Source organism: Grus americana, chromosome 22 (genome assembly GCF_028858705.1).
Source record: "Grus americana isolate bGruAme1 chromosome 22, bGruAme1.mat, whole genome shotgun sequence".
In the NCBI taxonomy this organism is placed as follows: domain Eukaryota; kingdom Metazoa; phylum Chordata; class Aves; order Gruiformes; family Gruidae; genus Grus; species Grus americana.
This window is the reverse complement of record NC_072873.1, coordinates 3,080,163-3,104,319: the sequence shown is the minus strand read 5'-3', so window position 1 is coordinate 3,104,319 and position 24,157 is coordinate 3,080,163. Positions and strand designations below refer to the sequence as shown.

At 62.6% G+C, this 24,157-nt stretch overlaps 2 protein-coding genes across 8 annotated transcripts; both read right to left on the bottom strand.

Annotated features, from left to right (window-relative positions):
• Positions 1-120: 120 nt before the first annotated feature.
• Positions 121-7,460, bottom strand: RAPGEFL1 (Rap guanine nucleotide exchange factor like 1). The gene is made up of 15 exons (XM_054801602.1): positions 6,998-7,460; positions 4,626-4,704; positions 3,980-4,130; positions 3,804-3,901; positions 3,391-3,503; positions 3,034-3,201; positions 2,845-2,942; positions 2,557-2,679; positions 2,275-2,453; positions 2,091-2,181; positions 1,909-1,959; positions 1,563-1,650; positions 1,396-1,460; positions 1,031-1,085; positions 121-802 (listed from the first exon to the last, which is right to left on the bottom strand). Exons 1-15 carry the CDS (start codon positions 7,398-7,400, stop codon positions 678-680), a joined length of 1,887 nt encoding a protein of 628 aa, XP_054657577.1. The 5' UTR covers positions 7,401-7,460; the 3' UTR covers positions 121-677.
• A 3,184-nt stretch (positions 7,461-10,644) lies between these two features.
• On the bottom strand, positions 10,645-24,077 carry CASC3 (CASC3 exon junction complex subunit). 7 transcript variants are annotated; one of them, XM_054801502.1, is made up of 14 exons: positions 23,782-24,077; positions 22,570-22,597; positions 22,179-22,216; positions 20,354-20,512; positions 20,113-20,264; positions 19,486-19,662; positions 18,563-19,257; positions 16,748-16,812; positions 16,391-16,505; positions 15,704-15,802; positions 14,720-14,934; positions 13,402-13,524; positions 13,181-13,257; positions 10,645-12,469 (listed from the first exon to the last, which is right to left on the bottom strand). In XM_054801502.1, exons 1-13 carry the CDS (start codon positions 24,037-24,039, stop codon positions 13,222-13,224), a joined length of 2,160 nt encoding a protein of 719 aa, XP_054657477.1. In that variant the 5' UTR covers positions 24,040-24,077; the 3' UTR covers positions 10,645-12,469; positions 13,181-13,221. The 7 variants fall into 7 exon arrangements, with proteins under 7 accessions (XP_054657477.1, XP_054657479.1, XP_054657476.1 ...); XM_054801504.1 differs by having other exon boundaries at positions 13,242-13,257; XM_054801501.1 differs by having other exon boundaries at positions 13,181-13,244.
• Between the last annotated feature and the right edge of the window lie 80 nt (positions 24,078-24,157).

Here is a 24,157-nt window from a genome sequence, read left to right as displayed (position 1 = left end):
GGGACACGGGGGGGGGGGGACACGACACGGACACGACCCAACGCCCGTGACCTTCCGACCCCCGCGCTCCCAGCATGACCTCACCCAGCAGCACGGCTATGACATCACTCCCCAGCATGACATCAGAAGACAGGTGCCGGGACAGTCTTTTATTGGGGCTCCGCACCCACCGCCCCCCCCGGGCTTGTTTGGTCGGTTGGTTGGTTTTTTCCTTTTTTTTTTTTTTTTCCTCCTTTTTCTTAAAAAATAAATGTACAATTCCGGACGGCGGTTCGGTACAAAATATACACGTCTGGGGGGGAGCAGGGCGGGGGGGGGCACGTACAAAAATAGAGGGGGGCCCGACAGGGCACCCCAGGGGGGATGGGGGGGGGGAAGGGCCCCCCCGAGGGGGTCCCCGCACCCCAGCCAGGGGAAGGGGCGGGGGGGACATTGGGGTGCCAGGGGGAATTGATGGGGGGGGGGATGCGCCCGGGGTCCCCAAACCTGCCCCAGCCCACGCCGAGGGCGGGGGGGCAGCGCCCAGCTGCGGGGCCCCCCGCCCCCCCATCCCCATCCCCGTCCCGCGCGAGGCCGGGACCCCTGGCCAAAAGTGCGTCAGTGCTGGGGCGGGGGGGCCGGGCCCCCCCCGGCGGGGTGGGGGGGGGGTCCCCGAGATGGGGGGGCCCCCCCGGCCCTCACTGGCTGCCAGGCTCCAGCTTGTAGGAGAGCTCGAAGAGCAGGTTCTGGTTGTCGATGACCCGCAGCTGCCGCACGTACGCCTTGGTCTGCAGCTGGCTGGGGGAGGCCTCCAGCTCCAGGCCTGGGGGGGGGGGGGGTCAGTGCCAGGGGGGGGGGCAGGACCACCCAACCCCCCAGGACAGGGGGATGCAGGGACGGGGACGTGGGTCCAGACACATCCCTGCCCCCGTGGGGCCATGCGTGCCCCCCCCCCCCTCACCCCGTGGAGTCAGCCCCCTCCCGCAGCGCTGGCCCCTCGCCCCCCACCCGGCCGGGGCTGCGGGGGTCCCGGCCCCCCCACCGTACTCACAGAGCGGGCGGCTCCGGTACTTCCGGATGGTCCTCACTTTCTCGGCGATGCAGTGCTGGGGCAGAGAACATGTCATCCCCCCCCGTCAGCCCCCAGCCCCATGGGACCCTGCCCAGCCCCCTGGGGCCCACCTGCCCCCCAAGACCCTGGGGACTGTCCCCCCCCTCCCCAGGACCCTGCTGCGGACCCTGGGGGCATCCCCATCACCAGGAACCATGCTCCCCTGGGGATCCTGTTCTGTACCCCCAGGGCCCCCCCACCCCACTGCAGGGACAGGAGGGTCCCAGCCCCTCAGTGGGCTCCCCCTCCCCTGGCCTCACCCCGGGGGTCCCTTGGCCACGTCCCCCCCAGCAAGGGGCACCCACCAGTTTCTCCACGTTGACCAGCCCGTCCAGGAGGGTCTTGCTGCCTTCGTGCAGGAAGGTCAGATCTGGGGGCAAGCAGGGAGGGGGAGGTGAGGGGGGGGCCCCCTGGGGCAGCAGTGGGACCCCAGCCCACCGTGGGGTGCAGGCAGCCCCTGTGCCCCCCTCACCTTTAAGGATAAGCGGCACGAAGGGGATGAGGGGGGGTTTCATCTTGGCCAGCACCTCCCGGTAGGTCTTGTGGTTCCTGCAGGGGTCCTGGGTGGGGGGAACAGGGGGTCAGGGCTGGGGGGCAGGGGGGGGCTCCCCATGGGTGCCAGCACCCTGCCCAGCCAGCCCCAGACCCCCCTGTCACGCTGGCTGCTGTGGCCATTGCTGGTGGCGTGGGGGGGGTGGGGGGTGGCAAGGACACCTTGGGACAGCACGAGAACACCTCCTGCCCACCAGCTCCCCAAATACCCCGTGGGGGGCACAGGGGCTCCCCCAACACCCGCAGGGTGCCCAGGCACCTCTCACCGTCAGGTTCTCAAACTTCCGAAACAGGTTCTTGAATTTCCCGGGGAGCTTCTGCAAGACAAGCCCGGGGGGGGGGGGGGGGGCATGAGCACCTGGGGGAGGGGGTCCAGGAGCACCCAGGGAAGGTCAGGGAGCACTCGGGGCGGGGGGGGGGGGTGTCAGGGCACCCCACGGTCCCTTACCTCCCAGGTGAGGCGCAGGCGGCTGATGGCAGCGTTGTTGAGCCCGATGACAATGGCGTAGAAGGACAGCATGTCCTGGTTCTGCTTGCATCTTTGGGGGGGGGGCGGGCAGAGGGTGAAGGGTGGGCAGGGGACCCCCACCCTGCACCCCCCCACTCCTCCACCCCCCTGGCTCCACACTCACATGGCGGCGATCTTGATGAGCTTCTTGAGGAGGTGGGCGCGCTTGCCCAGCGACTCGCAGAGCAGCAGCTCGGTGCCCACCCAGTGCTGCACCTCGCTGCACCGCTGCAGCAGCAGCTCCAGGTTGGCCGTCTCCCGCCGGCCCCGCTCCCCGTGGAACACGTAGTCCACGAACTCCAGCTGCCGGGGGGGGGGGGGGGAGAACATGCACATCGTTAGGGTCCCCCCGCCATGGCGCAGTCATCGTGTGTGTCCCCCAGCCCCTCATGTCCCCCCTCCGCACCTCGTGGATGCAGCGGAAGAGCTCCCAGTGGAAGGCGGTGAGGTGGTTGGCGATCTCCTCCGGCTCCGCGCGGTGGATCTCCGTGTCTCCCGGGACCACCTGGATCTCCTCGGGCAGCGGCACCTGTGAGGGGACGTGGGGACGGGGATGCTCGGAGGGTGCTGGAGCGGGGGACCGGACCACGGGGGTCCCGCAGGAGGGTCCTCCCCCTTTCTTCTGCCCAGGGGGTCACCGCAGTGCCGGGGTTGGGCAGGCAGCGGGGGGTCCCCGCCGCGGCACGGTGCTCACCAGGGAGTCGAAGGTGTCCCTGGTGCAGGCGAAGAGGTGGCTGTTGATGCCCAGGGTGGTGAAGACGCATTCCTCGCTGGGCTGCAGCACCGCTTTCTCTGCAGACAGAGTGCAGGCAGAGGGGGTCAGCACCGGATGGACCCCCACCCCTGCCTGCAAATCCTCCCCCCCCTCCGACCCCACAGGCACCTCCGGACGAGGCCATGGTGACGAGGATGAGGGCGTCCTCGCGGGCGCTCTGCTCCTCTGAGTACTGCAGCTTCTCGGTGACAGAGGCCAGGATGTCCTGCACCGAGGCCGAGAGGCGGCTGCGGATGGTGACGTACGAGTGGTCGGGCATGTACACGCGGCAGAAGACTGGGGAGAAGGGGGGGGGGGGCACGTCAGGGCCACGCCAGATCCCGCGCACATCCCCGGGGGCACTCTGGAGCTCCGACTGGGGAAACTGAGGCACGGAGCAGGCACGGCCCCTCGCAGCCGCCGGCGGGCCAGGGAGGGGACCCTGGGACCCAGCACCCATCCCGGCAGCCGGCCACGGTCACTCACTCTCGTCGGAGCCCCGGAAAGCCACCCGCGTCTGCAGGCACGAGTCGATGCGGCGGAAGTGCCTGAACAGCGGCTTCACCTGCTTGTTCGGGGGGGGCGTCTCGTCGGCCACCCTGCGGCACCGGCGCGGGGTCAGGCAGGGGTCCCGGCACGGCCAGCACCCTCGGGTGCTGCACCCTGAGCCCTGCTGGGGTGCTCTGCCAGGGCGGGGGGCCAGAGCCCCCACATGGGTCCTTCCTCATTACCGAAGGGCTGCTAATGACCCCCCCAGCTCCTGGGCACCCCCAGGGACCACAACTACTTATCCCTCCCAGGGACACTCTGACCCACAGGGACCCCCTGACCCCCCAGGACCCCTTGACCCCTCTGGTGCCCCCCTACCCCCCCCCCCAGGGACCCCCTGCCTCGCTCACTTGAGCTCCACGGTCTCCACGAGCTGGTGCAGCTTGAGGATCTCGTCCTCCAGGTCGTGGTAGAGGGACGTGTCCTTCATGATGAGCAGGTAGAGCTCCTGGGGGGGGCGAGACGGGCTCAGGGCGGGGGGCTGCGAGGGGCTGGGGGGGCTACGGCGGGGGGGGGGAGCACCCACCTTGATCACCTTCCCGGCACTCTCCTCCTCCTGCAGCAGCCCCTTGTAGGTCTCGAGGAAATGCAGCAGCACGGCCAGCACTGCATGCTTGCGCCGCAGCCCGGCCCCCTCTTCCCAGCGCGGCGGGGGGCTGCCCGCCGCCAGCACGAAGGTGACACCGTCAAGGATGCACCACGGCAAAGAAGGACCCCGGCCTTGGGGCACCCGCCGCACCCCGGGGCACCCCTTGTGAGGGTCTTCGTGCCCACCTTGGCGGCACCCCGCTGCCCACCTTGTGCCCTGCCCTCCTGACGGCACCCACGTGCCCACCCTCATGGCACCCCAATTCCCTCCTCGCTGCTCCCATGTGCCCCCCCATGGCACCCTGCTGCCCTCCTCCTTGCAACCCCATGCCCACCCTTGTGCCACCCTCACGCCCACCCTTTTGTCACCCTCATGGCGCTCTCGTGCCCACCCTGACACCCTCCTGGTTGCACCCTCACGTCCATCCTCCTGCCACCCTCATGCCCTCCCTGTGCCCGACCTCGGACCCCTCCCCATTGCAACCTCGTGCCCACCCTCTTGCCACCCACACAGCGCCCTCGTGCCCATCCCCACTGCCCTCCCCATGCCCCCCCACTGACCCCCCCGTGCCCCCCAAGGATATTGCTGGTGCAGCTGCTGCAGGAAGCGCTCAGTGGGCAGGAAAAGCGAGTGTGTGAGCACGATGTCATCCAGCAGCGACTCTGGGGGAGACGAGGGGGGGCAGGTGTGGGCACCCCACCCCACACAGCCCCCCACCGACACCCCCCTGAGGCCCCGTGCCCGGCGGAGCAGGCGGCCGAGGGGAGCGATGTTAATTCCCAGGGCGACGCCAGGAGACACTGTACCCCACGCCGAGCCCCCCCACCCCCCCCCACCCAGCGCTGACTCACGGACCCACTCCCAGCCCCGCGGGGCAGACGGGTCCCGGGAGGAGCACGGCGCAGGGGCAGAGGCGCCAGCAGGGCAGGACGCGAGCCGTGACGCCCCGGCACGCCTGCCAGCCCCGGTGAGAGCCCGGCTGCGGGCAAACCGGGACACGGCTCAGGGCAATGGGGAAACTGAGGCAGACGGCGAGGTCAGGGGGCTGCAGCGAATATTTGGGCAGCTGCGCTCAGGGCACGCCGTGCCGGTGCTGGTGCCAGCCTGGGGAAGCCGGTGCCCGCAGCCGGGCTCTCTGGGTCACCACAGGCAGCACCAGTCCTGGGGAGGGTGTTTTGACGCGGCGTGGCTGACTGAGCCAAGGGGGCCGATATCGGCGGCGGTGCCCGTCAGCGCCAGCACCCAGCCGCCACTGCGACCTTTGGATGAGGCACCGCTCCCTCGCCCAGCCCTGGAGCAACTCTCAACCCTGGGCCCTGAGCGGGTTCCCAGCCAGATGGGTGCCCAGGAGGCTGCGCCTGTGTGCCCCAGGGATGCTGTGGCAGGACCCCCGTGCCCCCACAGGGCCCTTCCGAGGCCCAAGGACTTGTCCCCGTGGGAGGGGCCATGCAGAGCGTCCCCCCGGCCGCCCCCCGAGTCCCGGCCCATTAACCCGGCCATGGATCTGTGCCGAGCTGGGGCTGAGGATCCCCCGGCACCACTGTGCCAGGGCACAGCACCCACAGGGGACGAGCTGCCGCCGAAAACTGCTGCTGAAAACAGGACACAGCGGTCTGGGGCACAGGCTGGACCCCCCAGCCCAGCCCCCAGCGCTGCTGGGCCAGCTCCACATCCAGCATCCCGCACCTGCGTCGGGGCCAGGGCGAACAGGGGCACCAGCAGCGTGGGGGGTGCAGGTACACGGCCCCCAGCCCCCCCCTGCCCCACATGCAGCCCCCTCCCAGGCTCTGCCAGGGGGGCAGAAGGAGTCGAACACCAGCCCCTCTTCCCTGCAGGCTGCAGTCCTCTCCATCCCTGCCTCAGTTTCCCCAATCCCTCTGCAGCATCCACGCCATCCCCCAGAGCCGCAGGGATGGCTTTCCCACGCCGCGAGACCGTGGCTGGCGGAAGCCTCCGGACCCCTGCGCTGACTCCTGCCCCCACCATCCCCCCCCCCCCGCCAGCCCAAGCACCGCAGGGCCGGGCCTGGCAGCGTGTTGGTGCAGGCAGGGCCTGGCGCTGCCAGTCCTGTCTCGCTCCTACCCGAAGGGCTCCCTCGTGTCCGTGGGTGAGCCCCACCCCGGCCATCCCTGGAGTGTGGTGCTGGTGGTGGACTGGGGCTCCCCACTGCCCCCCGGGTGCCCCCCAGCCCCACGCACCAGCAACCGAGTGGGGTCAGCCGGAGCAGGGATCCCCGTGGCGTGGGAGCGCTCCCAGCCCGCCTGCACCCAGCCTGGCTCCCATGCAGCTCCGAGCACCCGAAACCACCCCAACACCTCGGCACGGGGAGCCGCGGTGGGACGGCACCGGAGAGCCTGTGCCGGAGGGAAGGGGTGTCCGTTCGCCGCCCCCCCCACTTCCCCCCGGTGCGGCGGCTCCCATCGGGGCTAATTTTAGCACCGGGAAAATGTTAAAGATTAACCGGGAGGCCGATGGCTCTGCGCGGTGCGGCAGCACCCGGTACCCGGCCAACCTCGGCCTCCACCGGGCCTGGCGCTGCCGCCGAGCTCACCGCCACGCCGAGCCCCCGCCGTGCCCCCCCCCCCAGCCCCTCCGCCGCGGCGTGGGGGCCCGTGGGACCCCTGCCCACCCCGCCGTGCCTCTGCCCACCCCGGGCCAGCGGGACCCAGCCTGACCTTGCCACCCCAACCGGGCACCCGGCACCTCCCACCCCGGCACCCATCAGCGCATCCCCCAGGGCAGCGCCCGGGCGGGCACCCATCACATACCCTCACCCCCCTCCCTCCCTCCCTCACCCCCCCCTCCCCGTAAGCGCCGCCCGCTGCCGCATCGTCCCCCAGCATCGCCCATCGCAGCGCCCGGCCGCGGCCCCCGCGCTCCCCGCGCCGGGCACCCCCGCAGCCTCTCCCGCCGGTGCCCGCAGCCCCTCCAGATCCCGGCCCCGACCCCCGGTACCTGCTCCGCAGCCGCGGCCGTGCGCGCCGCCCGCCGGCAGCCGCTCGAGGAGCGCGGCCAGGAGCCGCTCGGGGGGCGCGGGCGCGGCGGGGGCGCAGCCGCAGCAGCAACGGGCGGCGGGCGGCGGCTCGGGGCTCGGTAGCTCCCGGTCCCGATCGCCGCCCGGGGACGGCTCGTCAGGGGAACGGAGCGGCGCCTCGGGCGGCCGCAGCTCCAGCCAGCGGCCCTCGCTCCCCGGCTGCGGCCCCGCCGGTCCCGCCGGTTCCTCGGGGGAGGCGGGCGAGCGCGACAGGCTCTGCCGCCGCGGCCCCGGACCCGATCCCTGCCCCGGTCCCGGTGCGGCGGCGGGGCGGGCGGGCAGGTGCGAGCCCGGCTTCTTCAGCAACTTCTCCAGCGGCTTCATGGCCGCCCGGGCGCGGCGGCGGCGGCGGTGGCTCAGGGGGCCATGGGCGGCGGCGGGTGGCGGCGGGTGGCGGCGGGTGGCGGCGGCGGGGCGGCTCCGCTCGGCTCCGGTCGGGCTCGGGCCCCGGCGCCGCTCCCCGCCCGCCCCGCGCCTGCTGCGCGCTGCGCCCCGCCGCGGCCCGCGGAGCCGCCGCCAGCGCCCGCCCCGCCGCCCCGCCCCGCCACCGCCCCCGGCCCCGCCGCCGGCACCTGCCCGCCCCCGCCGCACCGGGAACCGCACCGGGAACCGCGCCGGAGCGTGGGGACCGGGAGCGGACCCGTCCCGGGGATGCGGTGCCAGCGAGTGCAGCCGCACCGGTGACAGGGACGCACCGGGACACGGTCGTGTGTGTCGCCCCCGCCCCCAGCAGCCCCGCACAGGTGATGCGTTGCACACCCCCGTACCCTCCCCCCGCAGCACCGGCACACCGGGGACACGGCCGCACACCCACACGCGATCAGTCACGCACAGGGGACAGACACATTGGCGGAGCCTCCGCACCCCCCCACCGCTGTACAGCCTGGCCGGGGGGGCGGGGGGCACACCCCACGCCCTGTCAACCCCCCCACCCGCCGTCACACCAGCGGCACCGTCGCACGCCCCGATGGAGCGACACAGTCCAACCCCCCCACTCCCTGTGTGCTGTCTCACACCCGTGTCACACCCCGACGCCCTGTTCCCTGGCACACCCACGCGGCTCCCCCGTGCCAGCCCAGCACCCCGGCAGCGCTGGGGCACACGGGACCGTCCCCCCCCACGGTGTCCCTTCTCAGTCATGTCCCCTCCACAGGGGGCACGTCCCCGGGCATGGGGTGACACGTCCCCGGGCATGGGGTGACACACCCCTGCCCCCCCCAGCTCAGCTCTCTGCATCCCATCGCAGCGTGGGAAAGGGCCGGGGGTGGGTGCAGGACCCCCCACCCTGGTGCAGGCACCCCCTGGGGCCAGGGCCACCCTGCGGGCAGGGCCGGGCAGGTCGGGGCAGCTGCCTGCCCCCCGTGCTGCCTGCCAGGCCGGGAACAGGCCCTGCCGGGCTGGCAAGCCGGGGCAGGTGCCGGGGCAGGGCAGGGTGGGACACAGCACCCGCCCGGGGCAGAGCCGTGCCCCCTGCCCATTGGGTGCCGAGCACCCACCCTGCCCGGGCCCCGCTGCCTCCGGCCCCGCTCTGCACCCCCCCGGGCACAGCAATGCCCGAGACGGCAATGGGGGGGGGGGGGGCGGACCCCGTGTACCCCCACAATCGCCACCTCCCGGGGTTCATTCCCTGCAGACCCGCAGCCCTGTGACAGCCGCGGGGTGGGGGGGACACGGGGGGTGACCCTACAGTCGCCGCTGTGCCCCGGGGGGGGCCCTGGGGAGGGATGGAGGGACGGGGGTCCCGGCGGCTCCCGCTTTGTTCCCGCTTCTCCCCCACCCGGCAGTTGCTTGGCAACTCCATCCGTGCGGCCGTGGGAAAACGGCAAAACGTGTCCCGGTCCCTGGCTGCACGAGGCCCTGGCGGGGTGGCACGGCACGGCACAGCCCTCCACTGACCCACGGCATCACCACCCGCCCTGCCAGACCCCAGCTCTCAGACCCCCACACCTCCCACTGGAGACCCCGAAACGCTCCCACCCAGCCACCTCCTCTGTCCCCTCTGCCCGGGGCAGCTGTTGAGGGTGCCTGGCCCTGGGTGCAAGCGGTGCCCCTGGCCGGGCTGTGGCCACCGGCCGGGCTGTGGCTGCACGGAGAGGGGCTGCTCCCCATGGCAGAGTCTGGAGGAGGCAGGAGGGGAAACTGAGGCACGGAGAGGCTGTGGGAGCCAGTGGGTGGGGGGGCTGCAGCCAGGCCACAAGGGCAGGAAGAACCCGGAGCATCACGCCGTGCCGAGTGCTGCACTTGCCCCCGGGAAACACACCCCAGATCTGGGTCCGGCAGCTCAGCCTGGCTCCTCTCCCCCAGCTTGGCACAGACCGGGGCACTGCTGGTGCAGAGCGAGCTATTAGCTTAATTAATTTGCTGTTATTTCTCCTAACGAGCTGGGATCTGGAGCAGGCGCTTCCCTCCCAAAGCCTGCGCCTCCATTTGCAGCCGCGTTGCGTTCCCCCACCCCGGCAGCCGAGCAGGGGGTGCGAAGCCTCCAGGCACTGCTCAAAACAGACCTTGTGTAGGAGGGAAAAATTATACCGAGGGAAAAATCCCTCCTCGAGCCAGCGCCTTAACCCACTTCCCGGCTGCAGCACTGGGAGACGCGATCTCGGCATTCGGGGAAGGGGAGAGCCCCTCGTCGAGGGGCTTCTCACTCAGCAGCTTCTCCATGAAGTCCCTGCAACGGTCTCACCTGGCCCCTGGACCAGGCTCAGCCCTGAGCCCTCTGCCAGGGAGGGAAACTGAGGCAGGGGTGCTGGTGAGGGAAGGGGCAGAATGGGGGGGGGGGGCAATGGCTCCCAGCTCTGCTGCTGGGCGGGCTCTGGGACCTGGACCCTGACCCTGCTGCTGGTGGTGAGGGCAGGAGCCAGGGATGGCCACAGGGAGCAGAGGAAAAGGGCTGGAGCAGGATGTGAATTGGGGAGCCGAGGTCCCCCTGCCCTCCCCAGCCACCTTCCACCGTGGCACTAGCAGGCCCTGCCCGCATCCTTCCCCCCCCCCCAGGCTCCCGCCAGCCAAGCCATGCCCCCCGCCCCAAGGCCAACTGCAGGAGGACAGACCCCACGGCTGCACTCCCGCTACCCCTGTGATTGGGGCGTCCGGGGAGGGCACAGGAGGGGGGGTACGTACCACCCACCCGTCCGTTTGCCGTGGGAAGCCGGGCTGTGGGCCAGGGGGAGGCTCTGGCGGCGGTGCCGAGGCGGAGGGAGGCAGCGCGGCACAGAAGCACGCAGGCGGCAGCTCCCACACCACCTACACACCAGTTGTTCTTCCCCCCGTGAGCAAGCGAGGCTGCAGGGAGAGGAAAGGAGAGGAGGGGGCTCGCTTCTGCTGGGGGCAGAGTCAGGCTTGGGGACGGGCTGCAGCTGCTCCCTGGGGACGCCGGCATGGGGGGCGAGGGCGGCTGGCGCCGGCCGCAGAGGAGCCGCTTTTCCAGTCCCATCACGAGCTCCCAGAAAGGGGAGAGCAGCTCCTGGCACGCAGCCGAGTATTCCGGCAGCGTGGTGGAAGGGATACCGGTCCTGCCGGGGAAGCGCACATGTCCCTCGGTCCGAGGAAAGAGAGACAGAGAGCTGGCTACTTTCTAAAACATATTCTCATCTGTGTGCCGATACAATGCTGGTTACAAATGTGCACTGCTAAGGGGCAGGAATCCAAATAAACAAAACCAAAAATCCATCACAGTGTTGTAAGGTCCAGGACTTCAGTCATGCGACCGATATGTTAACGATACATTTCAGCCTTAAGGCAGAGGAACAGTTACATTTAAAACATAAGGGATTTCTGCTTTTAAAACGTCGCTTTGACATCCGAAATTAGGTACAAAAGGTCAGCGAGTGACAAACAACAAACAAAGAAGGGAGGTCTGCCGGAGAGCCGGGCATGCGTGAGAAGATCTCGACCAGAGAGCGGGCAGGTGGGCTGCTAGGCACCCCTCCCTCACCGCAGATGGGGATTCAGAGGCCAAGATGCCTCTTTCTTGGAGCGGCGATGTTCCCCCTCTCGCCGAGCGGCCTGCGCCAGCAGCTGGCACTTCCCCACGCTGCCCCAGCACGTGCTCGGGACGAGCGGCAGGAATCGACAGCCGGCCTTGCCAAGTTTCCTAATGCAATTTGCAAACGGCTGCGAGGACGCGGCCAAACCCGAGCGTGACTGGGAGCCGGAGCCGCTCTGCCTGCCGCGGTGCCGGCGGGATGCGTGCTGCAGAGAGGCGGCGCAGCGCTGCAGCACGGGTGAGCCAGCCGGGTCCGGCTCGGCACACTTGGCGCCGCGGTGACACTCGCCCCGGCAGATCGGCCTTCGAATCCCAACAAGGGGAACAAAGCTGCCAAGGTCCCGGGGGAAGCGCCGGTTTACGTGGTGGCAGGCGCAGAGCTGAGGTGCTTCCTCCTGGGAGCCCAGGCTGGACGCGTCGGGGCGGGTTACAACACCCCCCTTCCACTTCCACAGCAGCAACACCCAAGCGCTAGGAGGGAATCACTCCTCTGCCTGCCCCGTCTAGCTGGTTTGGCTGCTGGCAGGGCTGTTCTGGCAGCGTCGAGGTGCCCGGACACCCATAAACCTCCCCCTCTACCTCTGATTTCGCAGAGGGAGGTGGGTGGAAATCACCCCTGCTCTGCAAGGGGGGAAGGGGGTCACCCCATGCTCGTGCAGACAGATTCCCATCTGACAGCTTGCACACGCGCGGACAGGAGCTGCCAAAGACACGAGTTACTTCGTTCGGAAAAAGAAACGGGAGGAGCTTCTAAATTAAGTGGTGACTGCACGGCCAGCACGTTCCTGACAGACTCCTGTCGCTCAGCTGCCCTTCCTATGCTTAAACAACGGCAGAAATAAACTTGTTCACTTAAAACCATAATTGAAATGAAGAATTAACTTATCAGCTGTCTCCATGAGGGGGCAGGGGATGTTACGTTCCGGTTAGCCAGACAAACAAATTCAAAATACCCAAAAGAAACAAATCAGCTTTACTGAAGGAGCTGGTTCATTTCTTAAATAAAAACAGAGACCACAATCAAGCCAGCTGAGTTTAACATCCTAGAGAGGGAAAAGGGCAGACGTTTAGTAAAAGAGAGAAGTCGCGAGAACTTGTGGCCAAGGATCGACTCCGGGGGTTGATTCTTCAGTGACCTCTGTGCCCCCGTGAGGGAGAGGGAAGGAGGGCAGATCAGCAGTGAGATGGTTTTCGGGAGGGCACCAGTAAAACCAGAGAGGGAAGGTGCCTGGCCCTGAGCACAAGACGGTGCAGCTGATTTCATCCCGCTGCCTCACCTACGCACAGGGAAGGAGCCTTTCCCAAGAAGGAGCTTCCTCCTCGCTGAGGTGCCGGGTCTGGCGTTGGGATTCCCACAGCCGCATCCCTATGTGTTGCTCCTCTCCTTTGATTTTTCACCTTTGCTGTCCTGGTGGGGAAGAGGAAAGAGAAGCAGAGGATTAGGCTGCCCCACTGCAAACACCGCGCAGGGGTTGCGGTGCTATTGCCAGGGTCCTGCAAGCAAACACCCTCCACATCTGGGTGCCAAAACGCAACTGCCGCCCGCCCACGCTTCCAGCTTCCTCCGTGCCCGCTCTGGGCACAACCAGCTCCCTTCAGCCAAGCTCTCCTCGTGGTTAAACATTTTCCCATCGCGAGGCCTTTCAAAGGGAACCTTGATCAGATGATCTCAGGGCGGATTTACAAACACCGCCTGGTTTCCCAGCCCTCTACCGCGCCGCACGCCGCCTCCCTGCGTACGGGGAAACAACCAGCACATGCCTGCCCGGGTCTGGGCTTGCCGTGATTCAGGCTTGCTCAGCTCCCATACGCTAAGCAAGGTATTAAAAAGGAAACCGAACACACACACAGAGCACACTGGCACGTGCACACACACGCACAGCTCACAGCGCTGGAGCGAGGAAACCGTTCCCAGCACGGAGAAACGGCTCTCATCTCTGGAAAGCCTTCAAGTCCACTGCCTGAATTAGCTGCTAAGGTCTCGACATTTATTCTTTCAGAGAAGTCACTGCCTCCTAGCTTAGGACTGGATTTTTCTCTCTATAAAGTGTTTTGTTTTCTACCCTGAGCAAATTTAAAAAAAAAAAAAAAAAAAAGCAAGAGTCAACTTTGGACTTACTTTTTACGTGGGTTTAGTTTTAAAGTATTTAGAAACTCAAATTAACTGGAGCCCTGCTTACCACCTGCAACGAGAAGCTGAGGTTTGGGACATGTCAAAGATCAGACAGTTTAAGATTTCCTCGGAACAACGTATTTTTTGGATGGGAGAGGGAGACTGCAGCATCGCGCGCACCCCAACGGTACAGCATCACACGCAGACTCACGCCGAGGGGACGGTACCTCAGGAGGTGGTGGCTTGATAGTCACAGGCTGGGACGTCCTTCGAGGTGGAGAAGGCTTGGGCTGCACTTGCTGCTGGACAGTGTTGTAGTACGTGACCCCTCCGTACACCTGGGACTGGGCCTGCGTTCCCCAGAGAGCAGAAGGGTCAGTGCTCTGCACTGAGGGGTGGGCACAGAAAGCCGCATCGCCCGCAAGAGCACCCCGTGTCTCAGACGGCCTTTAGGGCACACAGCTGGGCTGTGAAAAGACGCCACCAGCCAGCATCAAAGGTGAGCAGCCACAGGGGGACAGGGGTTGGTTGGTGCTGTGCTCCCCAAGGCTACACAGAACAGCAGCACTTACAACTCCGGAGGACCTTCGCCTACCCCTGCCCCTCACCAGGGCCTCTCCGCTCTTGGCAGGGTGGGCAGGTCCAGGCTGCGGCGACCCGCAGCACGCCAGGATGAAGTTCATGGCAGATGGGTTTCCTTTGCCCTGCAGTTTCCCAACTGCCATATAATGTCTGTGCTTTGCAACAGCAGCAGCGGTAGCTGTTCTTTTACACGGACAAGGCAGGTAACAATTCCCTTTCGCACTGAGATCCCCACCAGCTGCCCGGGGTCTGTCCCAAAACCAGACCGATTCCCCGCTGGGGCAGCTGGGATCAGCCCAGGGCAGCAGGGAAGGTCACAGAGGTTGCAGCACTCGGGGAATGTGCAAATCTCTCGCTTGCCACTGCGTGTCAGCCGTGTGCCGCTCGCATGGCAGCCACGGGTTCGTCATCATCATCGCAATGCCCACAGAGATCTGTCTCCTCGCTGCCCAGCAGCTACTGCGGACACAGAGGTCAGACACTGAGCAGGAAAAGCCAGACCCGTGCTGGTCACACCAAGGGCTCCCCCAGCCAGTGCCAAAGAACAGCACCGGCCAGTTTCCAGCCTCCTGCCTCCATCTCAAACAGAAAGGATGTTCAAAGCAATTTTCAAGATGTCCTTGGCTTCGCAAGGACCTGGAGGGGACATGATGGTTCACAAGCTCCTGCTGGGCTGTTTCCCCGTTCTGTAGAGGAAGACCTCGATTCTCAGATCCACCAATACAGGCATGTCATCCACTAGACCCTAAATCCAGGGTAGCTGCACAGCAGACATGGGAGTAGCGCTTTCCCCACCCCAAGCAGAGAGAGGGATGAGAGTAAACAACTTCCCACCACGGAGCAGCCCAGCTGCTCCACATCCTCTCCCAGGAAGCCTTAGAGAATATATCCACACACAACGGGATCCCATCTGCTCTCGAGGGCTCCTGCTCAGGAAGGAGAGACACAGCGCAGCTGGCTTACCTGCGTGTTGGAATAGAGATGAGGAGGGGGTGGAGGGGGCAGAGCTCCTGGGGGGTAGGGGTAGCCAGGATTCCCAAAATTCATGACTCCAGGAGGGGAGAAGTAAGTCGGTGCAAGCAGCTGCTGTGGCGGGGGCTGGCCCGGGGGCATGGAGACTGGCGGAGGGTACAGCCCAGGGTTTGCCATGGGGGCTGGCGTCTGGTGGGGATGTAAACCTGGGGAGGACAAAAATAAGCTGAATGTGATGTCATGTGTAAAGCCAGTGCGTCCCATGGAAGGCCGGGGCGGCTAAGATACCAGCAGGTCCGTATGGCTGTGCCTTCCCCGCTGCAGCAGGAAGGAGAAGCACTTTGCTCAAAGGCCCTTCCTGCAGCCACGAGACCTCAGTTCCTGTGCTGGGGAGGGAAAAAGGGAAGCGCTTCCCCACACAGCAGAGCACGGCCCCCCTCCCCGATGCCAGGGTCCTGATTTACTGGAACCGGACACGGCCCCGGTCAGCACATCCACTTCAGGAAACAGTTTTTGTGGGCAAGATAGAGAACATGCCAATTCAACAGCTCTCATTTCTGCTTTTCTCTTCTGATCTACAAGCAGCAGGGACTGAAGAACCAGCCTAGCACAACAGCTGGCAGAGCCAAACGCCCCGCTGAAGGGGAAGAGTCTCAGCCAGGAGAGTCTGCACAGAACCTGCAGCCGTCCAGCTAGAGGCTGCCAAAACATTCAGATCATCTCGGTCCTGCACTGGCTGCAAGAGCCAGAAACGTCTGTTTTTCTTTCCTTAAAATTTATATTGATTCAGCCTCACTGCATGAGGGAAGCAGGTCTCTTCCATGTTATAGAAATAGGGAAAATAGATTCCTCTAGTGACAGAGGCTGTGCGAAACCAGAGTTATCTGCTCCCCAGCACAGGCTGAGCCTCCCCAGGGCACAGCCGCAATGTCAGTACCAGCTGCCCTGTGCCCCGCTGGGGAGCTGGTTCCTCACCTGGATGAGGGAGGTGCATTTCTGGCTGTACGATCATCCCTTGGGGCGGCAGCGGGGCTGGGTTCTCACTGTGGGTGTAGATTGGTCCCTGGAATTGTACTGCAACACAAGACAGTTGGTAAGGAAAAGCTCCACCGAATTTTATTCTACTGCAGCAAGTCACACGCACACGGCAGCCAGCCGCAGTTACAAGACTTGAACGCAGTGCTGCAAGATACACTCCCACCGGCACACGCAGTCTACCAGGCTCACAGATGCTACGTACTCCCAACAGAAAAGGCTCCTACTCCCTTTGCAAAGCAGGAGAATACTTGGGGAATTTCTTCTCCAACACTTTAAGTGCTGGAGTAAATTCCTAATCCATCCTCAGTCTTGTTCTGTAATTCTCCCTGCTCTTAAATGTCAAAGACATTGCTCTGATTTCAAGTTAATTTTAAATCCTAGATCGATCTCGTGAAGAAAAGCAGTGTCCTAGAGAGCCCTTGCACAGGGAGGGGAGGCGGTAACACCGATTATATTTTAGCAGGTTTAAACACTGACCAGGGAGGCTCAGAGCAGCTTTTTAGTTACTGTACGAGATGATGCAGCAGGGAAGACAGAGCCCCCGATCTGCCTGACCCTAGCAGGAGTGGGGGGACTCCTGCTCCAGCTGCTCAGGCACCTCGGGAGAGGGAGGAAAACACTCACGTGGGTCATAGTAGTGCCCTTCCATGATGCTGATGTGCATGGGGGGAGCAGGCTCCGGCACCGGTGGTCTCTGCCGCTGCGACGAGTAGCGTTTCACGCGGCCCCCCTGCACTGCCTGAAAGAGGCCAAAGGTGTCGGCAAGGGGCAGCAGCCCTCCCTTCAGCGAGGGAGCACCCACCCGCTTCCCCCCCAACCCCTGCAAACCTCTATCTGGGTCACACAGGAAAAAAACACCCAGAAAAGAGAAAGGCTGAGGTGTCCCAGGCAAGCCTCTAATTACTACAACCCAGAAACAAATAAACGCTCGGCTTCCGCGCTTCTAAAAGCAAGAGTCACGCTCCACGCAACATGCTTTACCATTTCCTCCATCCTGTTAAACTGAGGCGGTGGCCCAGTTCCCACGTGCATATGGTTAGGAAGACCTGAGGAAGAAACAGGCTGGTTATTATGGTTGGCATTTGCTCCCAGTGAGCAGCCACCTCACCCGCCGAGGGCGCTGCCGGGAGGCACCGGTCGTTATTGTACTACAAACAGGCACAGTTCTGGCTTTCATGACAAGAAACCTTTTCTAACAACTTCATCTCTTGGGTTACAATTTCAAATGTTTCAGTACAAATGAGCAGCTGTTGTGCCACTGTACAATCACTCACACTGCTCAACACCTTTTAAATCGTGCTAAAAAAAAAAAAAAAGTAATCCTCAGCTTGAAATCTGGGTCCTGATCTAAGCTCTGTTCCTGCTGAGACAAGGACCTCTTCAGAGCAGGAACAAGGATCCACGTGGGACTGGGTAAGCTGCAGTTTAAACCCTCTGCAGGGCGTAACCACTTTTATCATGGGCTCCTTTTAATTCAAACAACAAAGTTGCGGCACACATTTAAAACCACAGTGCCAAACTGATCACAGGCGATTCCAGGGGAGCAAAAGTGGACAAAACACACACCAAAAGCGCCTGCGGATCACCGATATTGTAAATATACGCACAGGCACGCACGCTGTACATACAGAATGACCTGATGGCTGGCTCATCTAACCAAGTGCCTCCCAGAATTAACTCCTACCTTCTCTGCTAGGAAGAAGCAAAGGGACAGTAGAGTAATACATCCTTCTTACAGACAGAAAGTGGTCTCCTACCTGCAGCTGAGAGCTATCTCATGGTAAATTTGTTAAAATGCTTTATTTTTAAGCATCAACAAAAAAGAGTACATAATCTCAGCTGCAAATCACAGCACTTTTGAACTCTCATTCTACTGGCACGTTTAAATCCTGTCTACTCACATCTGCGGTTGAGACCAAGAGTCTGTTCACACAAAGATTTTACCAGTCACATCAGTGCAAGACTTATGGTTTCACGACCTAAACCTCAAAAGATGCTTATGAAAGCTGCAAGCCGCCTTCTCCTTGCTCCAGTTTTATTTCCTTCGGGAAGGACTCTAACACTCCCCAGAAAAGACTCTAATTCTGCAAAGAGATAATTATACCTGAACGACCTCTCGCATGGATGCTCAACTAGAACTCAGTCCTTAGCTCGTGTGGGGGTAACTCTGCCCCACATCCTTCCCTCGGCCAGCCCGCCCGCTGCTGCGAACAGAGCGGCTTCCTCCTACCAGGCACAAATGAATTTGCCAATCCCAGTCAGGCCTTAGCTAGTGGCAACCAAATCTCAATGTTAGGAAATAAGCCGATGAACAGAGGAAAGCTCCCTCCTGCTCCTAGCAGGATGTTACAGGAGCCTGATTATTCATTACCCTTACCTGCCAACCCAGCACAACGCTCCTTATCTCCTGAACCCTGACTCCTGCTGCAGCAGCTGGTCCTACTGTGATTCACACCGCACAAAGTCCCTGTTGCCTGTTCCACACACAGGCATTCAGCTTCAATGAAGGTTCCCCATTCTCAACACAAAAAAGGGCAGAGAGAGGGAAAGGATCTACTCTTATGTCCTTCCCAGCCCTAATTCAATCAACCTACACCAGAGTGTTTAATTTCCCCTTTTTCTCTTCTGTTTTGTCCTCTCTAACCACCTCCACCGCGCTTTCTCAGCGGCATGCATCGCCATCACATACCTACCCTGAGACTGGACTAAGGCAGTTCAGCTCTGACCGACTATGCGAACGCAGAACTGCGTTTGGCTGGGGCTGCAGTGGAAAACCGACAGGCTGCACCCACTTACCCCTCAGCTCCCGGGGCTGTAGGAACTGAGACTGCCCCGGAGTCCAGTTCTGCTCAGCGAGATTCATTTGGGTCATCTCCTGCTCCAGTCCATCCAAACTGGATTCTACCGGCGACTCCCAGTTACTGCTTTTGGCTGGTGGGGAGGACGTCTCGGCTTGCACAGGTTTTGGAGGCACGGGAGTCAGCCCTTCCGAAGCGGGCACTTCGTCTGCCAGCTTTCCCGCATCCCCAGCTTTGATTCTGGTCCTTCTTGCCCGGGAATAAGACTTCTTTTCAATTGGTCTGTCTGGTGGTGGCTGTGCAGCATCGGCAGCCGTGGCTTGGTTTTCCAAAGCCACCTCCTCCTTCACAGGGCTGCTGTGGACATGTGCCGCTTCCATCTCGGGTGACTTGTCTCTCGGTGGGGATTGCTCTGCACGCTTCGCTCGATAGTTGCTCTCCTGTTTCACTTGCTCGCCGTTTCGAGACAGATGTTGGACGCTTGCTTCCGAAGCTCGGTAGCTCGGACGGGTCTCTTTGTAGCCCCCCATCCTCGGGTAGTTCCTAGGTGGGGGCATCCTCCCTGTACCTGCGGAGCTCCTGTTGGTGAAGGTTCGCGGAGGAGCCGAAGTGCTGTCTGCGGCTTGGTGCCTCGGGGGCTTACTCGGCCTCTCATTGGACCAGTTTGGGTCTCGCTGAGGAGGACTCCCAAACCTGAGGAAGAAAAATAGTACAAACGACTGGAAAGAAATCCCTGGGTGAGAGATGCTGCGGTGCCAGGGAACCACTCTCCTGTATGCAGAGCCCCCAGGACCAAGGTCCCACCCCGGGGCCAGGGCTTTCCCTCTTCGGGGCTTCAGACCCGTTGTTTGAAGCGCCGGGCACAAAGGCTGAGGTTTCCCTCTGGGATAAGCCAGACTATAGTTTGACTTTGCTGCTCACCTTGGTTTGCGCATCCTCCTCGGCTTGATGTCATCAGGGTTGTGAGCCGACCTGATGTCATAGCCATAAAGCGCGATCAGCTCCTGCCTGGTCTTGGGGGCCTGCTCGTCCTCCCGGAATTTGTCGTGCTCCCAGCGGCCCTCGTCCTTCCACAGCTTCCGCTGACGACCCTTCGGCCTGGAGCAGTTACACAGTTGTTGCAAAGCCAAGGAGACGTGGCAGCTTCAACCAGCCCCACGCACGCACAGAGACCGAGCATTTCTAGCGCAGGGTGTGCACAGGAGATAGTGTCTCTTCCTCCTCCCACTCTTCCTGCCCCACAGCAGCTGGTCTACCCGCTGCTATTTCTGAAAAGCAGCAAGAAGGGTCACTGCTCATTGGCAAAAGGCTTTCCTTGTGGTTTGTTGGGTTGGGTTTTTTTCCACCACCCTCAGTACCTCCTTCAAAACAGAGCCAAAATGTCTTGGCAGGACCTGCAAGCAGGCGACTGAAGTGCCGACAAATCCTCCTTGCTGATGCCTTCCCAGCGCTTCACGTGGAAGCAAGGAGCTGCGGGGCCAAACACTGGCCTGGGAGCTGGCCTCAGTCTCCCAGAGGTGGGCAGACACATGGGGGATGCTCACATACCTGACCTCCTCCTCCTGCGTCTGCCCTCGGAGGTCGTGCTCAAAGAAGAGCCCTTTGCGCGGGATGTAAGCCGGGTTCTTCCGATCCTCATCGTCGTCCAGGTGCTTGGGAACTTTTTTTCCAACTTTATTCTCAACAGGTTCAGTGCTCTCCTGTCAAAATCAGACAGCTCTTACCACTGCAGCAGTCCCTCTGTGAGAAGCTCCCCCCCCAGCCCCAAGAACGCATGTTTAACACCTACCTGCCCGTCCCCGCTTTGCCTCTCGCCAGTTACAGCACCTTTGGAGTCAGGTTTCTCATCCCCTTTCTCTGCTTTTGCCGCTGACTCACAGGAATCATTACTGTCCTGCTTCAGTTCCACTTTGGCACTTTCTTCCTCACTGTAATCCTCTTCCTCTGCCTGAAAGAGCCCCGGTTACTCAAACACACACCTTTAGCAGCAGGTTCCCCAGGAATCTCCCCGCACAAGTCCCCCAGTCTGGAGTTAGATCCCTGTTCCAGTTGTTAGAGACCCGACTCTCTCATAGCAGAGACCTGGCTCTCAAGCACCTTCCTATCCCTGTATTTTTACAGAAAAAGCAAAGACTAAACCCAACACCTCTCCCCACCAACTCCCACCAGCAGCATCAGATCCAACAGTCGGGCTTTCTAGAACAGAGCCGGAAACAGCTCCCCCACAAAGTCGCAGCCTCTTGCTGCTCTGAAAGAGCTCGTGCCAGCCTGGGGGACCAGGGAACAAGGGCCCTCAGACCATCCCTTCCTTCCCACACTGAGGGCCCGGATCCAGCCAGCGCCGTGTTTCCAAATTCCCTGGAGTTACTCAGCTGACTCACTCCAAGCACTCTGCTCGCAGGAGCGTGACCTCGTTTCACCCTCCAGGAGCCTGCAAGCCTTGCTTAGGCTGGAACCGACACTAAAAATAGCTCTGCGTGATTAACAAAAAGACTGCTCTATTTTTCTCTTTCAACACAGAGTATTTGCACATCAACTGCTCCTTTTGTTTACGTTGGGGAAACCCAGCCGTGGCATTATTTTTAGGCACAGGAACAGAGTCATCCTGGCATGTCAGTGATGCAATACCCCCGCTGCTCCAACAGCCCAGCGTGCATCAGCGCTGCTCCGCTTCTACGTGCGGGGAGCCTCCGTGCAGGTTTCCAGGCTTGAAGAGCTGCTGTGCGGTGAGCACGGGGAGCTGCCCCTCCACGTGCCGCCTCTACAGCCCGCCGCACTCCTTCCTCACTAATGGCAGAGATTAATTCACAAATTAACAGCCCCTATGAGCTTCAAGTTCATCCGCCTTGTTGTTTTGTTTTCTCTAACTGCTGCCCCCCTCAAGACCCCCAAAACAGCTGTCTCACGAGAAGTTTTCACTAGAACAACTTTCATTGTAATCGTTCGAAACCAGAACTCCCCTAAACTTCCTGAAGATGTTAAACTTACAGTTCTGAACCAAAAAATTCCAGGGAAACCTATGGCCGGCCACAGGCCACTGCCCAGGCTGTCTCCCCGGCACGCGAGAGGGGATTTTCTCAGCACGCACCCAGCGCAGAGCTGCCAGCACTCACGGGGTGCATTACCCCTCCAGCTGCTGTACGCAAAAGACAGGGATGCTGCCTAGGATGCTTCCAACCCAGTACTTAGCTTTTTAATTTCAACTAATTAAAACGCAACAAGCATCCTACGCTTCCTTCCACACCCTTCTTGGCCATGGAAAACCCCGCTCCCGGTATCCAACGTCTGAGGAGCCAGGCGGTTTTTCTCCTCCGCCCGTACTGGCCCACATCCACGCCCTGGCTGCCCAGCACTGTGGATTTTGTGCCAGAGAACTGCCCGGCGAGGGGCTTGGACCAGGAGAGACTGTTTTCCTCTGCAGCGGTGACAGCTACGCCGCAGCGCAGCTCGCTCCCAGTCTCTGCACGAGCTGGTATCTTGAGACAAAGGAAAATTGCTGCCGACGGGGTCAGTGGAAGAGAACGAAGGACACAAACTGGGTTTTGTGCTAAAATTACGCAAGATGCAGTCACTTGGCAGAACCCTTTAAACACCAGGATAGAGACTCCTCTTACCTCCGAGTCTTCTGCGCTTTCGTAATCTGAGAGTACAGCTGCAGGGGAGAAAAAGGAGTTTGGTGTCAGGGCAGAAACAGAAACAACAGCTTCTCTCTGAGCGTAACGCGCCACACTGCGGGCGACCGCTGGCAAATGCACACCAAACGGTCCCTCCAAGGGGAAGTCGGGGGCCAGCACCAAGGAGTCCCCACGAACACCATTGCCAGCTTGCACAGGAGGAAGCCAGGGCAAGTTTGGGGCACGCTGTCCCCAGACCCAGTGTTTGCCTACTATTACGAATTAATATTTGGGATGACAACCACTGCAGGACTCTTGGAAAAGGCATTTTGTCCCGTTTTTACTTTTTATATGCAGACAGCACTTGCAATGCCAGGGAGCTGTTACTCACCATCTCCTTCAATGCCATCCTCGCTTTCCTGCGGAAAGAGGGAGAGAAGGGTGCGTTAGCGGAGGGGAAGGTCAGCAGCCAGGTCCCTGCAGCATCCGATGATCCCAGGCACAATTACAACAAGGTTTGGCCCCTGTCCTATCGCATCCGCCCTTGGAAGTTCAGCTTCAGTCACCGAGCAGGAAGAAAGAAATATAGGGCTGCCAGCGCCTTTCTCTAAGACCCTTCTCGAGTGAGCTACGCTGGGGGAACGCAGCTCAAGAAAAGACCACCGGGTGCATTAACTGCTAGGGGACTTCAGAGGGAAAATAGCGTCATCAACAGACAAATCAGGCTCCTCTCCCTCGATAACGGAGACCCAGGCAGCTAACTCGGGAAGGGACAAGATGATTACTTAAAGCAGAAGCTGAGGAATAACGAACAGACGCTGAGCAGGACCGAGCTCAGACAGACATCTGCGAGAGACTCTGGCGACAGAAATACAACCCCGCACCCGAGAGAAGACGCTGGATGAAGCGGAACAGCTCAGATCAGGGAAAGTTTCTAGTAAAGGAACAGACTGATGGAGCTGCACAGTAAAAACAACCCCAGATCAAAAATAAAACCAGCCAACGCATTAACGAGATAAGCCCAAATGCCAAAACAACCGAGCAGAAATACACTGTGAGTTGTAGGAACTTGAAATAACTGGCACTATAAACCCCGGACAAGACAAAATCACACCCGGCCATGAACAGCCAGGGAAGAACCACCCTGCAGGGTGGGGGAGCGCAGCACTGCGAACTCCCCGTAAGAAGTTCTTAATGCCCTCGCTTGAAGAAAGGCCAGTCAGAGCAGATGGAGAATGGAAGAGGCCTGACCGGGCAGCAAACCCGCCCGCCCGCCCCCCGGGCCGGGACCCCGCCGTGGGGAGCCAGTCACGGGGTGCAGGGACAGGCCCCGGCCTGGTGCGGGGGGGCCGCACAACCCGGCTCTCCCCCGCGGGGCTGCCCCCCTCTCCCTCCCCCAGGCTTCGCCGCACACACCCAGCCCGGTTCCCCCAACTCCCTCAGCCCCGCACCCCCGTGTGCCCCCGGCCCCCCCGGTCCCAACGCCGCCCCGGCTCCGTGTCCCCCGGCCCCTCTGACACTAGAGGCCCCCCCCCCCGACCCCGATCCCCGCACTCCCCAGGCCGCCCCCCCCCCGTTCCCGGGGCTCCACACCCGCACTCACACACTCGGACTCGGGCGCGCTCTTGGCCGCCCCCCCGGCAGCGCTCTCGGCCCCACGGCCCCGCGGCCCAGCGCTGAGGGCCCCGGCGGCGCCCCGCGGCGGGCGATGAGGCGGCCGGGGTGAACCGGATCTCGAACCGGAGCCGGATCCCGAACGGGAACGGGCGGCGCTGGCGGCCGAGTCCGCGCTGTCGGAGGCGGCCGAATCCGAGTCGTCCTCGCTGTCCTGCGAGGCGCGCTGCCGCCGCCGGTCCGCCATCTTGGGCAGCCGCAGGGGCGGGCGGCGGCGCGGGGCACCACGGGACGGACTACACCTCCCGGCGGCCCCAGCGGCCCGTGACGTCACGAGCACCGCCGCCGTCCCGACAGCCCTTGCG